Source organism: Podarcis pityusensis, assembly GCF_964106645.2.
Source record: "Podarcis pityusensis genome assembly, chromosome: 5".
Classification (NCBI taxonomy): domain Eukaryota; kingdom Metazoa; phylum Chordata; class Lepidosauria; order Squamata; family Lacertidae; genus Podarcis; species Podarcis pityusensis.
In genome coordinates this window covers 69,527,527-69,542,296 of record NC_138032.1, presented here as the reverse complement: position 1 = coordinate 69,542,296, position 14,770 = coordinate 69,527,527, and the positions used below count along the sequence as shown (strand labels likewise).

At 44.8% G+C, this 14,770-nt stretch overlaps 1 protein-coding gene across 3 annotated transcripts in view; it reads left to right on the top strand.

Annotated features, from left to right (window-relative positions):
• The window catches only part of LRRC20 (leucine rich repeat containing 20), an 89,667-nt gene extending 76,425 nt beyond the window's left edge, over positions 1 to 13,242 (top strand). For all 3 annotated transcript variants that reach the window (XM_081004788.1, XM_081004787.1, XM_081004789.1), the window contains exon 5: positions 8,505 to 13,242. In XM_081004788.1, coding sequence (XP_080860914.1) covers positions 8,505 to 8,650 — 146 coding nt within the window. In that variant the 3' untranslated portion in view covers positions 8,651 to 13,242. The remainder of the gene's footprint in view (positions 1 to 8,504) is intronic.
• The last annotated feature ends 1,528 nt before the right edge of the window (positions 13,243 to 14,770 follow it).

Genomic DNA, 14,770 nt, shown 5'->3' with positions numbered 1-14,770 from the left:
CCAAAAAGCAGCTGAACAAGGACTGAGCATCCTCAGTGGCCAGGGAATGCAGGCTGATGGGTATAAATGGATAGAAAATGGGAGGGGGGGTGGAGGGAGAGATGGAATGGAGTGAACGGAATCTCAAACAGCTTCATTCCACAGTGCAGCCCTTTCCGTCGCATGTACTTTTTAAATGAAAGGACCTTCACATGGATGGATATTGTCAAAGGTGGACCAACAATAGCCTTTTACTGTATTTTCCTAATGCTTGGACTGCAGGCTCCCATGCACAGCCCAGAATCCTCTATATTCTCCAGTGGTGGATCAGAGCCATACTTGGACATGTGTAATTTGGTGTGTGCAAAAAAAAAAGAGAGGCTTGTTTGAAACTTAAAATACTTACGTTTGGAATCACTAACTCTTGTCGAAACATTAGGTTTTCAAATGCTACCAGCACGGCAACATTACATGCCATAAAAAGCTGGTACTTGGGGAACAAGTTGGCTGTGTTGCCTGTGATCCTGGCATCCCTAAAACTGTCTAAAGTTTTGTTGTGGTTGAGTCTCTCCCAAGAGTTTCAGAAACTTGGCTCTGGAATCCTTACCAACTGGCAGACACTGAAAGTAGCTGAACTTCGTGACTTTGGGCAGCTGAGTTTTTTTTCTGCTCGTTAGCATCACGAAGCTGGTAGCCTCAGGCCCTTGTTGCAATGTAGGTATGTGATTCAAATTCCCTTCATTAGGTAGGATTCAATTCTTTCAAACCCCCCACCCCCCAAAAAAAAGTTTGTTGGCCTCAGGCAAGCCTGTCAGTCATTCTGCCATAGCTTAGAGGATGTAAGTGCAATATTTTGCAAAGGGCTGAAAAGGATTGCAAGGCAAATATCATTCAGGAAGTCAGCATCTATTGCAGTGTCTCAAAACCCATCAGAATTCATTTATGTCCTCTTGTGTGTGACCTCACCATTTAAGGGCCTTTTGTGGAGGATGAACATGCATAGAGAGACAGACCGACGAATGCCACAGGATGAATAAATAGTACATATCTGGGTTCAGTGTAGAAGGGGGTAATTGTATTATGTGCAAATACACTTAAAGGCACCATGGCTTATTTAATTTTTAAAGAAAAACAGCCTTGGGGAGGGCAGTTTTTAGAAGAGAAGTTGCCAGTGGGGGCAGGTACTTAGCCACTTAATCGTTTTTCTCTTGTTGCCCTTTCTCCATTCCAGATTCCTTGCATCCCAAAGTTTTCTGTGCTACATTTTGAACCAAGGGTGGTTGGGGAGGCAATTTTGAACAAAGAAAATGTGATAAGCGCCTTCTTCCCTGCACTGCTTCTTTGCTCAAAATTGTCCCCTCCCGAAGCTGTTTTTCTTTCCAAAAGGATAGCATTGATTCTCTGTTAAATGTATTTAAATCTTGTAAGTTTTGTTACAATCAAGCTGTGTCAATTGCCATTTCAAATGAATAATCCAGACTGGCCAAAGTGGGGTGATCACCAGTGCTTATTTTTCTGGGAGGACTCAGGGGTACGCATATCCCTAAACATTTTGTGAATCTAAGTTTGGCCTCATTGAGGGGCAGTACTTAAATATGAGTAGGAAGAAGAAGAAGAAGAAGAAGAAGAAGAAGAAGAAGAAGAAGTAGAAGAGTTTGGATTTGATATCCCGCCTTTCACTCTCCTTCAGGAGTCTCAAAGCGTCTAACATTCTCCTTTCCCTTCCTCCCCCACAACAAACACTCTGTGAGGTGAGTGGGGCTGAGAGACTTCAGAGAAGTGTGACTGGCCCAAGGTCACCCAGCAGCTGCATGTGGAGGAGCGGAGATGCGAACCCGGTTCCCCAGATTACGAGTCTACCGTTCTTAACCACTACACCACACTGGCTCTCAAGTAGGAAAATGAGAGTACCCCTAAACATTTTTAAAAGAAAAAAAGCACTGGTGATCACCACACATTATCAGGTGTCTTGACAAACAAGGGGCAAGCCACACTCTCAAATTTCTGTTGTAGACATCCTCTGTCTGTGATGCATGTGTGATGTTTAGGGGTTGTCTTTAGCCAAGGGGCTGGGCAATTTCTAAAATCTTTAAAAGTTCTTGCACGCCTTTATTCTGGGTCATCACCTCCTTGGAAGGGTGGGGGGGAGGTAACTCTGTTGCAACAGGAAAATAATGATCTTCATTGCTTTCCTTCTAATGGTTCCTGCCTCCATCCATTCTTCTCTGACTGATCCATGGACTTAAGGGACTTCTTGGGGAGTTGGGCCACAAAAGCAAACTCCAATTTTTTCTACAACAAATCTAAAGCCAGCAATCCTGTATCTGTTTATTTTCTAATTCATTTTTGTAGTATTTTAAGTAAGAAAAACCTGAGGGGGGAGGATAGTGAAAGCACTTGGTTTTATCAAAGCGATGGTTGGTTTGCATGTGTCTGTTGTCCGAAAGCCCATGCCAAACTAGCATACAAAGTAAATGGCATAATTTACTACAAGGAAAACGTGGGACTTAATCAATTACTGTTTATGCCACGTAGCCTATCTAGAGTGATCATCTACAATGCCTATGGGTGCAGTCAAACTGACATGACCAGAATGAGACAAAAACCTTGAGAGAGCATTTATGGATTTCTTCCTATACAAACAACTAGAAACACTTCCCAGCCCTCTCTGCCTTATTTTCCACTGTGGCATTGAAGAAACAACAAACCATCACCTGAGCTCTGTGCCTTAATGTGCAAATTTGTCCTTTGAAGGAGCAATGAAAGGCCTGTGAAGCCAGTCATCTGTCCCCTCACATACTTTTGGGTGCCTTCAAATTCTTTATTTTATTTTGCACTTGAAGACGAAGAAGAAAGAAGAAGAAGAAGAAGAAGAAGAAGAAGAAGAAGAAGAAGAAGAAGGGCTCCAAGTTGCATTTCATTGTGTCAGCTTAGTTGTGTCAAGGTCAATGAGATGATAAAAGCACGTTTCAAAAGTTAGCCTTTGGACCTTACAGAACTGGCTCTTCTGAGAAGAGGGAGCAGGGATACTGGCTTCTTCTTTCAACCTCCCTGCAGGGCAGAGTCTCATTGGAGTTTGGGGAGAGCTGTGGGCAGCCAAGGGGGGAGGCAACAGAGAACAAGCAGAGCCTGAACGAGAGGGTACAGTGTTGTCATCTAGAAGCAGGCACTGCCTCCACAGATGGGAGCCAAAGCACCACCACCACCTCAGAGGAGCACACGGTTGTAATTACACTATTCCTGCAAAGCGAGCAAGTCTCACGAGTGAAGCATCTTCTCTTTAGAAACTGGGTGTGGAAACTGTTGGGACATCTTGGTTACTTCCACCCAGACCTGAACACCTTGTATGCTTTCTGAACTCTTGAATCGTGACTCCTGAACTCCATGTCTGCTGCTAAGTCTGTAGCACTACTTTCCTGAATAAATATCTCTTTCTTCATTACAAGTAAGTTCCTTTGCCTGTGTGTGTTGAGCGTGAGGCAGGAGAGTTGGAGGAGTATCCATGTGATGGACCACCAACTTCTCAGCAGACGGCCTTGTTTACACTTAGTAATTGTGCAATCCTACTCACGTCTATTATTTGCTGCCAAAGAGGCTTACTTCCAGGTGCATAGAGGACTGTAGCCTGCATCCGCCAATGGTATTTCCCCATGTGCCTTAACTGTGTTTAAATTCAGATCTCATTGTTAGAATACTGGGAGATAGCAGAAGCGGTAAGAAATTAGCAAGTCTAAATAGATATCTGAGTACAGCCAGAGACTATATCCTCCTATATACATAAAAATGTAAGGCTGTTATCACACAGCCCCCCCCCCCCGCCCCTGGAGGCAAACCTGTGCAGAGTGCCCTGGGCCTCAGAGGCACACTTAGGGATCCACAGAGTCTTCGCAGCTTGCGTAACAGAACTCAGCATTTTGGCTAATCTACTTTATTTACATTATAAACACACACGGAGCACTGCAACATGGCTCCCTCTCTCTCTAGCATCAGACAGCAAAGAGAAAAAATCAAAGGACAATAGTCCCACTTCACAAAACACAGCAACACAAACATCCTGTCTCCGTCACTTCCCACTCTGTGGAGTCAAAATATACACCGTCATGTGAAAGACAACAATCCCATGACTGCAATCACAGAGCAGGAATTCTAACAGTGATGGACCACCAACCTCTCAGCAGACAGCCTTGTTTACGCTTAGTAATTCTACAATCCTACTCATGTCTATTCTTTGCTGCCAAAGAGGCTTACTTCCAGGTAGGTGCATAGAGAACTGTAGCTTGCATCAGCCAATGGTCTTTCCCCATGTGCCTTAACTGTGTTTAAATTCAGATCTCATTGTTAGAATACTGGGAGATAGCAGAAGCGGTAAGAAATTAACAAGTCTAAATAGATATCGGAGTACAGGAAGAGGCTATATCTTCCTATATACATAAAAATGTAAGGCTGTTATCACACAGCCCCCCGCCCCTGGAGGCAAGCATGTGCAGAGGGCCCCGGGCCTCAGAGGACTAAGCAAGCCAGGGATACCTGCTAGGGACCAGCTGTTTTTTTTCTTTGAAACAAGCTCTGCATGGGTCTGCCTGGAGGATTAGTAGTGCCTCATCACAATCCTGGATTTATGCATGAAGTTTGTGGGGTGGGGTGGGGAGAGCAAAAGAGAAGGCAGCTTTTAAAATGGCGGCTTCACCCAGCTAAAGAGGATTGGCAATTTAAGTTGACAGAATATGCACAACTTGCAGATTTCGCATATAGAATAAGAGAGCAAGATTGGAAGATTGGAAAGCATTTATTGAGTATATGGAAAATAACTGTGTGCAGCTGAAAGTGCTGACAGCATTAAGGTAAATTCAACAGAGCAAATAATTCTTGACGGATGCAATAGTGGAAAACCGATTGGAATGGTTATTGTAAAATATGCAGGGATGTAAGATATGCAAAATGAACCATGGAAATAGAAGAAGAGAAGTCACTGGATATTTTAAAGTATGTAAAATGTTTATTTGAAATTGTAAAACAGAAAATTTAATAAAAATTATAAAAAAATAATATAAAATGGCGGTTTTAAACAACAACAGAGGTTTGGATAAAGGAAGATGAAAGCGAAAAGGTGGGGCCATTTTAAACAATGGCAGAGTTGTGAGTAGAATGAGCATGGGGTGACACTGAGAAGGTGTGAGTGACAGCTTGAAACAAAGTTTGAGTACCGTGAGAAGTGAGCTGGGGAAAAAAATCAAATATCCCATAGTACCTTCCCACAATCATGCACTTCACCCCTGGTACCATGTGTTGCCTTCATCATGATGTTCTAGGTTCTATGTCGTATTTTAGAAGTGATGCTTTGTTAAGGAGCAAACACCTGTGTACGTATAGCATCCTCCACCAGCTGAACCAAACCTTCTCTAACTGGGCAAGCTACACCTGACAGGTTCACTCTTAAGGGATTCGCAGTCACCTTACAGATACAGGAGGGTATGTCAACATGGGGAGTGTGTGTGTGTGTGTGTGTGTGTGTGTGCAAAGGGGACTGCAGAATAGGAGAGAGGATCAGGCATGGAAATAAGGGTGGTCTCTGTGCAAGGGAGAGTTGAGAAAAGTGAGGAGGTGGGTGGAGGGGGGCAGGGGTGCCTGGGGGCCAGAAGGATGGGAGTTGGGTTGAAGATGAAAGCAGGGGCATGGGGAGAATCTGGTGAAGAGGAGGGGATGCCAGCTACATAGCTGAATCGAAGGTGACAAGGGTGCTTAGTAGTTGTGAGAGGAGGAAGATGCAGGAAGTTACCATGGGGACAATTTGTGTGCAAGGTCGGGGTGTTGCACAAAAGGAGGGGGAGAAGCATGCCGGATTTACGTATAAGCTAAACAAGCTGCAGCTTGGGGCCCCACTCTCTTGGGGGCCCCAAAAAAAATTTCAAGGAAAAAACTGGATGTACATTTCCAAAATATAAGATAAAAAACAAATAAAACCTACATACAGCAGCAGTGGCAAATGGCTTTAGATACCTATTAGGTCCATAAATTACCATATAGCATACATTCAACATGAAAAACAGCGACGATTGGTTGTTGACAAAGGACAGCTGGACATATAAAGGGCCCCATTACCTTCAGTAGCTTAGGGCCTCATCAAACCTGAATCTGGCCCTGGACGTGGGCATAGGGGTGATGGTGAAAAATGGCTGCAGAATTAGAGAGAAGCGGCTGCAGATATGGGGGTGGGAAAGCGAAACCAGAACTTAACAGTTGCACGAAAGGGGAAACTCTAATGGCCAGGAGTTGGTGAGTGGAGCAAGCAGGGACACAGCCCTGTGAATGTGGGTGGGTGTATCTGATATCCTTTTGAGCAAAAATGTGGGGGAGAAGCTTTAAACATGCATGTGGGGGGATATTAAATGTAAAATGAAAAGCAGTCCTCTGGATGTACCTCTGGAGGTAGGTATTTGCAGGAAGCTGACAGCAACCCACTCATTATAGCACGTATTTTTTTCTCTCGGTGATGTGAACTATTTCCTTCACTTGCCAGACTGAGTCTGCTTTACAGCAGCAGATTTATTTCACAGCAGAGGGCTTTGCATCCCACGGTGCTGGAGTCACATTAGCCAGTTTACTTGGTTAGTTACTTTTATTTGTTTACTTCTTGCCGGGCTGTCAATGCAAGTACAGACAACAGGCTCTTTCCTTTAAATATGGACGCTGCAGAAATTGTATAGTAGCAAAAACTGGCTAGATGAGCTTCAGGTAGAGACGCCTTGATTGAAAAAGACTTATGAAATACTAGAATCAGTATTATACTGGGTGAGGACCAATAAACTGAAGCTGAATTTATTTATTTAATCAGATTTATACATGGCTTGATTGTAACAACTACCACCACCACCACCACCCTTAAAGTGGTTTACTAATTCTTCACAAGGCAGGTGCTTTGGACTGGTGGTTCTCAGGTCTGGGAATTGGATAGATGCCCTGTTCTGGATGGGGCTGCATTTTTCTCGAATGAACAGATACATAGCATGGAGGTACTTCTTCTTCTTTTTTAATTTTAATTTTTATTGGAAATTTTATTTACAACATAACACAAACCCCCCACCCCCCCAATACTGAAATACAATAAGCATAACATACAACAATACAAACAACCAAATAAAAGACTTCCTTTATCCTGCATCAAGCCTCCTTATTTACTTCTTATAAGCTGTTTCCTTTATGAATAATTATTAAGATTTTTCTAATTATAACTTAAATATCTACAAAGTCTCCTGCAGACATTAATCGAAACAAGTTCAGGTATGTATTTTAGGGCACTGTTTTGCGATGTATTCTCTGCATTTCCCCCATGCTTTTTGAAACTCTTGTCTAGTGTGATCTCTAATTGCCTCTGTTATTCTAGCCAGTTCAATATACTCTAACAGTTTGTCTTGCCATTCCTTTTTTTGTTGGCACAGGTTCTTTTTCCCAGTTTTTAGAAATTAGGATCCTTGCCACTCCTGTGGCATAGAGGGATATTTTCTGATCTTCTCTTGCTATACCTGTGTCCGTTATCCCTAGCAGAAAAGCTTCTGTATTTTTCATTAAGTTATACTTATACTATATTCCAGAAGCTTTTGATTTTTTCACAGGTCCACCAAACATGTATAAGTGTCCCCTCTGTCTTACCACACCTAGCATGGAGGTACTTCTTGATCTACCTTTGTCACTAAAGGCCCAAGTGGCATCGGTGGGAGAGAACGCTTATTTCAGCTCCAGCTGGCACACCAGCTACTGTCATTTGTGAAGGAAGAGATAGAGCCTTGCCACAGTACAGGTCTGGGCTAAAGGTGGATCCCAGATTTGAAAACCTTGAAGACTACAGGTGATTCTTCAGTGTTTCAGACAGACGCCTTCGTTAGCCCTGGTTGGAGGCGCTGGGGAATGAACTTGCAAATCCTGTGTTGTACCACCAAGCTGTAGCCCTTTTTGCCAATTAGTACATCTCTCTGCTGGTGGCGCTGTGGGTTAAACCACAGAGCCTAGGACTTGCTGATCAGAAGGTCGGCAGTTCGAATCCCTGCGACGGGGTGAGCTCCTGTTGCTCGGTCCCTGCTCCTGCCAACCTAGCAGTTCGAAAGCACGTCAAAGTGCAAGTAGATAAATAGGTACCGCTCCAGCGGGAAGGTAAACGGCGTTTCCGTGTGCTGCTCTGGTTCGCCAGAAGTGGCTTAGTCATGATGGCCACATGACCCAGAAGCTGTACGCCAGCTCCCTCAGCCAGTAAAGCGAGATGAGTGCCGCAACCCCAGAGTCGGTCACGACTGGACCTAATGGTCAGGGGTCCCATTACCTTTACCTTACATCTCTCTGCTCCGTTTAAATAAATCAATATTGTGAATACATGCCTCATTTTCACAGCATTTGGCTGACCAAGTGTCCAATCGTATTTGTGTTTCTTTTATGGTGATTTATTGGCAGATATCCGCTATTCATGTCTAACATGCTGGTGGCTGGCATTCAGGCTTGGGTGTTACTGATGTCATCCCTCTTTTCCCTTGCTACAGATGTGCCTGTCGAGAAGCTGGCCACCATGGAGTCTCTGCAGAGTGTGAACCTCAAGTCAAACCCTGTAAATGACGAGATCCGAGTGATCGCCAGGCCTCTGATCAAGTTTGACCTCCTGACATCTCCAGCTGCCCCCAGAGTCTGACATGCGATGGACTTTTGGGCATGTAGTCGTAATCAGGCATGGCTGTGAAGGAAAAGAGAAGGCAGTGTTTGCTGAGCTAGGATGCTTTCCTAAGGCTGCGCTGCTCCTGCATGTGTTAGGTTTTTTGGGCTTCCAAAGGAGCAGGAAGCATGATGTTCCTGCCAAATCACAGTGGTCCTTGCTGAACCAAAACTCTGCTAAACTGTGAATAGACTGAAAGCACATTGTGCCTGCAAGGAAAAATGGCTCTCTTTCTCAGCTTTCCTAGGACATACAACGGTCTCTCCAGTCCTGGACTGACAAAGGTGTGAACAGAATACCTTAAGAGTGGAGAACGTGTGGACCTCTAGATATTGCTAGACTACAAGTCCCATTGTCCCTGACCATTGGATAAGGTTGATGGCAATTGCAGCCCAACCTGTTTTTAAAAACAGTTTCACAGCGTTTTTTTTATACGAGTCTAGATTCCACCTTGCTGACCTGTGCAACGTGAAAGCAGCAGATTCCAAAATCTCTTGAGTGCTGTATTCCTTCTGCATCCCATTCTCTCTCTCTCTCTCTCTCTCTCTCTCTCTCTCTCTCTCTCCCTCTCTCTCTCCCTCTCTCTCTCTCTCTCTCTCCACCCCCCCCCCTCTGCTGAAGGGGTTTAATGTTGAGCTGTGAGTGGCTGAGTACCCCCTTGCTTATACCTTAAGCCTGGGGAAAGGCTTGCTATGTGCTTGTCAGTGGAAAACTACCAGATTCATCCTTCCTCCACTTTTTGTTTGTTTGGTTTTGAAAGAGCCCTTTAAAATGCTGCATGTGCTCAGTTTCTGGTTTTGATTAGTTGGAGCATAGTGGCTTGACCTTAGGTTGCAGCTTGGGATTCCTTTGTTTTCTTTCTCAGCGCTATAGCCATGGGATTTTCTTGGAAATTATTTTCCTCTACTGCAACCCCAACCCCACCCCCACCCCCGCAGGCTATTGGTCCCCTCTCCCTTTCAGCGTGTGATTGACAGACTTCCTGCTTTGGCAAATAAACGGCCTGATCCTCTGAAATCCAATCCACCACACAATACAAGCTTCATAGCAATAGATGAAGAAGTACTTTGCAGCACTGGGATGGCTTTGGGATTTGAAAGGCGGGAGAAACGGCTGCATCTCTACCCTGAGTAGTTTTCTCTAAGTCCACACGGGTGCCCACCTGTTTACTGAGATGATGGCTGGGGATGGAAGGCTTAAACCTCCCCTCCCTTCATGCTACAGTGCCAGGCAGTAACAATCAGTCCACCTTCCTCTCTGCACCTGTTTGCAATCTCAAAAAACATGATTCACTGTTGCATGGTTAACATGATGTGCTGTTAACTTTCCCCTGAGTTAGCTTCGGAGCAATGTCATATTAGGTAAAGGTAAAGGGACCCCTGACCATTAGGTCCAGTCGTGTCCGACTCTAGGGTTGTGTGCTCATCTCGCTTACGAGGCCGGGAGCCGGCGCTGTCCGAAGACACTTCTGGGTCACGTGGCCAGCGTGACGAAGCTGCAGCTGGCGAGCCAGCACCAGCACAGCACACGGAAACGCCGTTTACCTTCCCGCTATAAAGCGGTACCTATTTATCTACTTGCACTTAAGGGTGCTTTCGAACTGCTAGGTGGGCAGGAGCTGGGACCGAACGACAGGAGCTCACCCCGCCGCGGGGCAAGTCCTAGGCACCGAGGTTTTACCCACAGCGCCACCCGCGTCATATTACAAATGGCCAAATGGACAAGGATGGGGGAGGCATTCATTCTGTTTGCATTTTCATGCAGCCCTATCCAATCCATACTTTCTGAAAATGAGAAAGCAGGAGAAACTGACAGATCGGTCCATCCCTAAAATGGGGATAGTAGTAGTAGTAACATTTATTTATTATACCTTGCCCATCCAACTCGGTTGCCCCAGCCATTTTGGGAGGCTTCCAAGTAAAACACAGCATCAAACATTAAGAGCTTCCCGAAACAGGACTGCATAGCTGTCAACTTTTCCCTTTTCTTGCGAGGAATCCTATTCAGAATAAGGGAATTTCCCTTAAAAAAAGGAAAACATTGACAGCTATGGGACTGCCTTCAGATTTCTATGAAGTTGCTTAACTCTTTGACATCTGTTGGGAGGGCATTCAACAGGGCGGGTGTGACTACCGAAAAGACCTTCTGCCTGGTCCCCTGTAATTTCATTTCGCACAGTGAGGAAACCACAAGAAAGCCCTCAGAGCTGGACTTCATTGTCCGGGCTGAACCATGGGGGTGGAGACGCTCCTTCAGGTATATAGGGCTGAAGGAGTGCCCTCACAGGGTTCCTTACCCCTGCATGCTTTCCTACCCCACCCCCTCCAACTTTCCCAATACTCCTTAATTGAAACAATACTATATACTACTAAAATAACAGTGATAATGCAGATAGATAAAGAGCTGGCCTGGGTGGAGGCATTAGAGAAGGAAAAGCTTCAGCAGAGGTTGGGGCACAGCCAAAAGGAGAAGTGCAAAAACTCTAATCGTTCATCAGATAAACAACTTCTCTGTTTGCAGTTGGGGGATGTACATAATTTATCTCTCAGTGCTTTATCCATTATCTTGGCTTCATGGAGGCTGATTGCCGCTTTGCTTGCTTTCCAGATCAGATAACCAAGACTGTTTTGACTGTGCCATGTTAGAGATGATAGAGGAAGCATTAACATTACATTAGTTCAGTTCTGGGAAAGAACGGCATGCTTTAGAGAGGAGCTCACGGCTACTGCTCCACTTCCCTGTTTTGCAGGGGGGTTCTTCATGTGTACCTTTGCTTCCTCAGGGACAGTGGGGAAGAATCTCAGGTCTGGAGGGCCAAATCTATCCAGCACTCAGGAAGCTCCCCAAGCTACAACATCTCTCCCCCTGATTTTTACTGACTCTGCTCCACACTCTCCTTGAGTGCTTTTGCCTGGCTCGACTGGGTCCTTGAACTGCAGCAATTTTGCCTGCCTGGAGGTATAGAGAGAAACCTCTGGCTTTTGCAAGATTGGAATGTAGAAAGGAAAGAATCACATCTGTGGCTCTGCCCACATCTGGCTCTGAGCTTCACACACAGGACTGTGGTCCCTACAGGGTTGCCCTCAAGGCAATTCAACCCTTGGGCTGACAAAGGTTCCCCATCCCTGTTGAAGGTCCTTCATCAGTTATGTTGCTGCTGGAGAGGAAAGGTTAATTGTCTTGTTTTTTCTGGTTGTTTCCCATTTGGGAGGTTTTTCTCTAGGATAATAACAAACAAATTGGGATGGGGGGGCCAAATGAAGTACTGTAAACACTGAGGTGATAAGGAAGATTTAAGCTGGATGGTTAAGTCCAGTCAAAGGCGACTATGGGGTTGCAGCGCTCATTTCACTTGCAGGCCGGGGGAGCCAGTGTTTATCCACAGACAATTTTCCAGGTCATGTGGTCAGCATGACCAAACCGCTTCTGGCACAAGGGGACACCGTGATGGAAACCAGAGCACACAGAAATGCCGTTTATCTTCCCGCCGCACTGGTACCTATTTATCTACTTGCACTGGCATGCTTTCGAACACACACAAGCGTATAAAAATAGGATTACTGAAAGCACACAAATATTCTCATGAACAACAAAGTGCTGTGCAGCACCTGACTAGCAATTTTCATCTCTGCATAAGCTTTTGTGGGCAGAAGTCCACTTAATCAGCCGCATCAAGGGTGATCCTCAATTGTCACATTTATCTTTGTGTGAAGTATCCCACTGCCACCCCCTGAATTTGTTCTTGGAGGCTCCCCTAACCTTCTTGAGAAGATTTGGGGACAGCGATGGGGGGAAGAGGGGTCCTCTTGCCCTTAGTACAATCCTTGCTCTAGCGCAAAAGTTTGTTGAATATTGCCCATTATCTGTGACAGTTCAGTTAATGTTTAAATATATGCCCTTTACAGCAGCGGTAATTTGCGACTACTGATAATGCTGAGGTTCTTGTGTTATTTAATGCCTGCAGTGGAAAAGGAAAACCATTGTCCCCATTCAGACACAAATGAACAGAATTGAACTTCGAAAAATGCATATATTCTCTGGAGTGACTTTTCAGAGACAGTGCAGTATGCTAGCCCTATACAGACATTCAGACTCTTACCACACAGTGCAGAATTGGGATCTCACTGGGCCACCTCAGATTTGTGTGCTGAAGGTACTACATTTGCACTGGGCCCTGTCTTCAAGGGTGCCTAATGAGCAAATGCCTCATTCCTACCATTTATAGGACTTGATTTTGCGTAACACCCTTTGCCCAAGTGGAGTCTATGAATGTTTCATCTTATACGTGCAACCCCTGGGCAAAATGTTTGCTGCAACCTGCAAATAAGCCCAGTCCTCCACAGCACAGTGAGTTTAAACATCTGCAGGAAACAACTGGTTTTCTACTTCCCACCATCAATAGTCTTTAGTTTATTGAGGGGTTTTTAAAAAAAAGATTTACGCCAAGAGTTTTAACAGTGTGCCATTGATTTTGTCAGCTTTCTGTAATTGTTATTTATTGTTTGCAAAAGAAACTGCGTAAACTAGGCACTGTACATAAACCGAAATAAAGCCACAAAACCAGAAACAAATGCCAGGGTCATTTCCTGTTTGGTTAGCATTCATCCCGATTGGCTAGCACAAAGTTTGCAGGGAGATTATTCAAGGTCCATAGTTTACTGAGCATTATTTAGCTTTATTTGTGGAGAGGTTTATGCTGTCAGGTCAAGCAATTGTCACCCCATCCTTTGGTTCTGAATTTCCACCCATTAAAATTTGACTGTAAGGAGTTTTGCTCTTGAGTGCTTTGGTGCTTTAGAAAATGAGTATGTTGGAGATGCACTTCAAGTTTAAATTGCACCCTCTACAATTATGGGGTGGCATCTGGAATGAATGAACCACTATTAACTCCCATATCTACTGCAAAGGTCAGTTTTACAGGGTGAAGAACAGCTGAGGGGCAGCAGTGTAATAATAAACATCTTTTAGGTTAGTTTTCCACCATCCTTGCATTTTCAGAATCACTGCTCACTTCTCAGCCATTCTACAGCTTGTAATGTGTGGCCAATGCAAAAAAATTATGTATTAAGAACATGGCAAGTAAGGCCAGGCCAAATTATATTCTTCAGTAAGTATATTTGGTGTGGAAATATATTGGAAGTATATTTGGTATGGGGTGTGCAAACTCCCAAAATCCTCACTCCCAAAATGTTTTTAACTTTTCTTGAGGATTAACAGCCACTCTCCAATTGCTGATCGGGCTTCAGCCATTTGGTGAATGAGATGGCATTGCTGCACTATGCGGACAACACAAGTGGGCTCTGAGACAGTGTCAGAGCTTCCTTCTCTCACTCTGAATTGGCTGTGGTGATGTCACAAAGCTCATTCAGAGTGAGGGAGTGGAGCATTGCCATCACTCAGAGTGGGTGAGGGATCTGTGCTGCAAGCACTGCTTCCCTTTCTGCAGACCCTTCCCACTGAGAAATTGGCAAAAAGGAAGGAGGTGCCTTTCTTGGCGGGTGATGGGCTCAGGCCTCCCTAAGTTAACCCCCAATTGGATGCAGAGTCCTCAGACAGCAGGTTCAGTCCCTGAGCCAACAGCACCAGCCTTTCCTCATCTCCCGCGCTCCTGTCCATATGCAGGCAACAACTTTTACCCCAAACTCTACTCTTATCACAGAGGGAACTTAACTCTGCAGAAATACTGAAAGTTCTTGAGGAAATTATTCTTCCTAGGCTAGACAAAGCCCCGCAAAAGGTCATTAATCAGCAGTCGTACTAGGCTGCTCACAACTGGCATTTCAAAAGCAAACTAGTTAAATGTCAAGTTAACCAGCAAGAAATCCACTATAGAATTTCCCATAGTGCGTGTTTTTTGGTTTTTTGTACTGGGAAAAACACAGCTACATGCCTGATGGATGTACAGTATTCCTCTGCATTTCAGCTGCCTAGTACACCTCTTGGTCTTTCAACTGATGACTTGCAGTTCACAAGCTTATCTAAGGTGGGTCACACCTGTGGCGAAATGGCCATCTTTTGGAGAAGAGGTGGGGCTGAGACTGGAGAGTTAGGACCAAAGTAGTTGTGACATTGGTCATGTTGCTTGTCCTTCATGCCAAT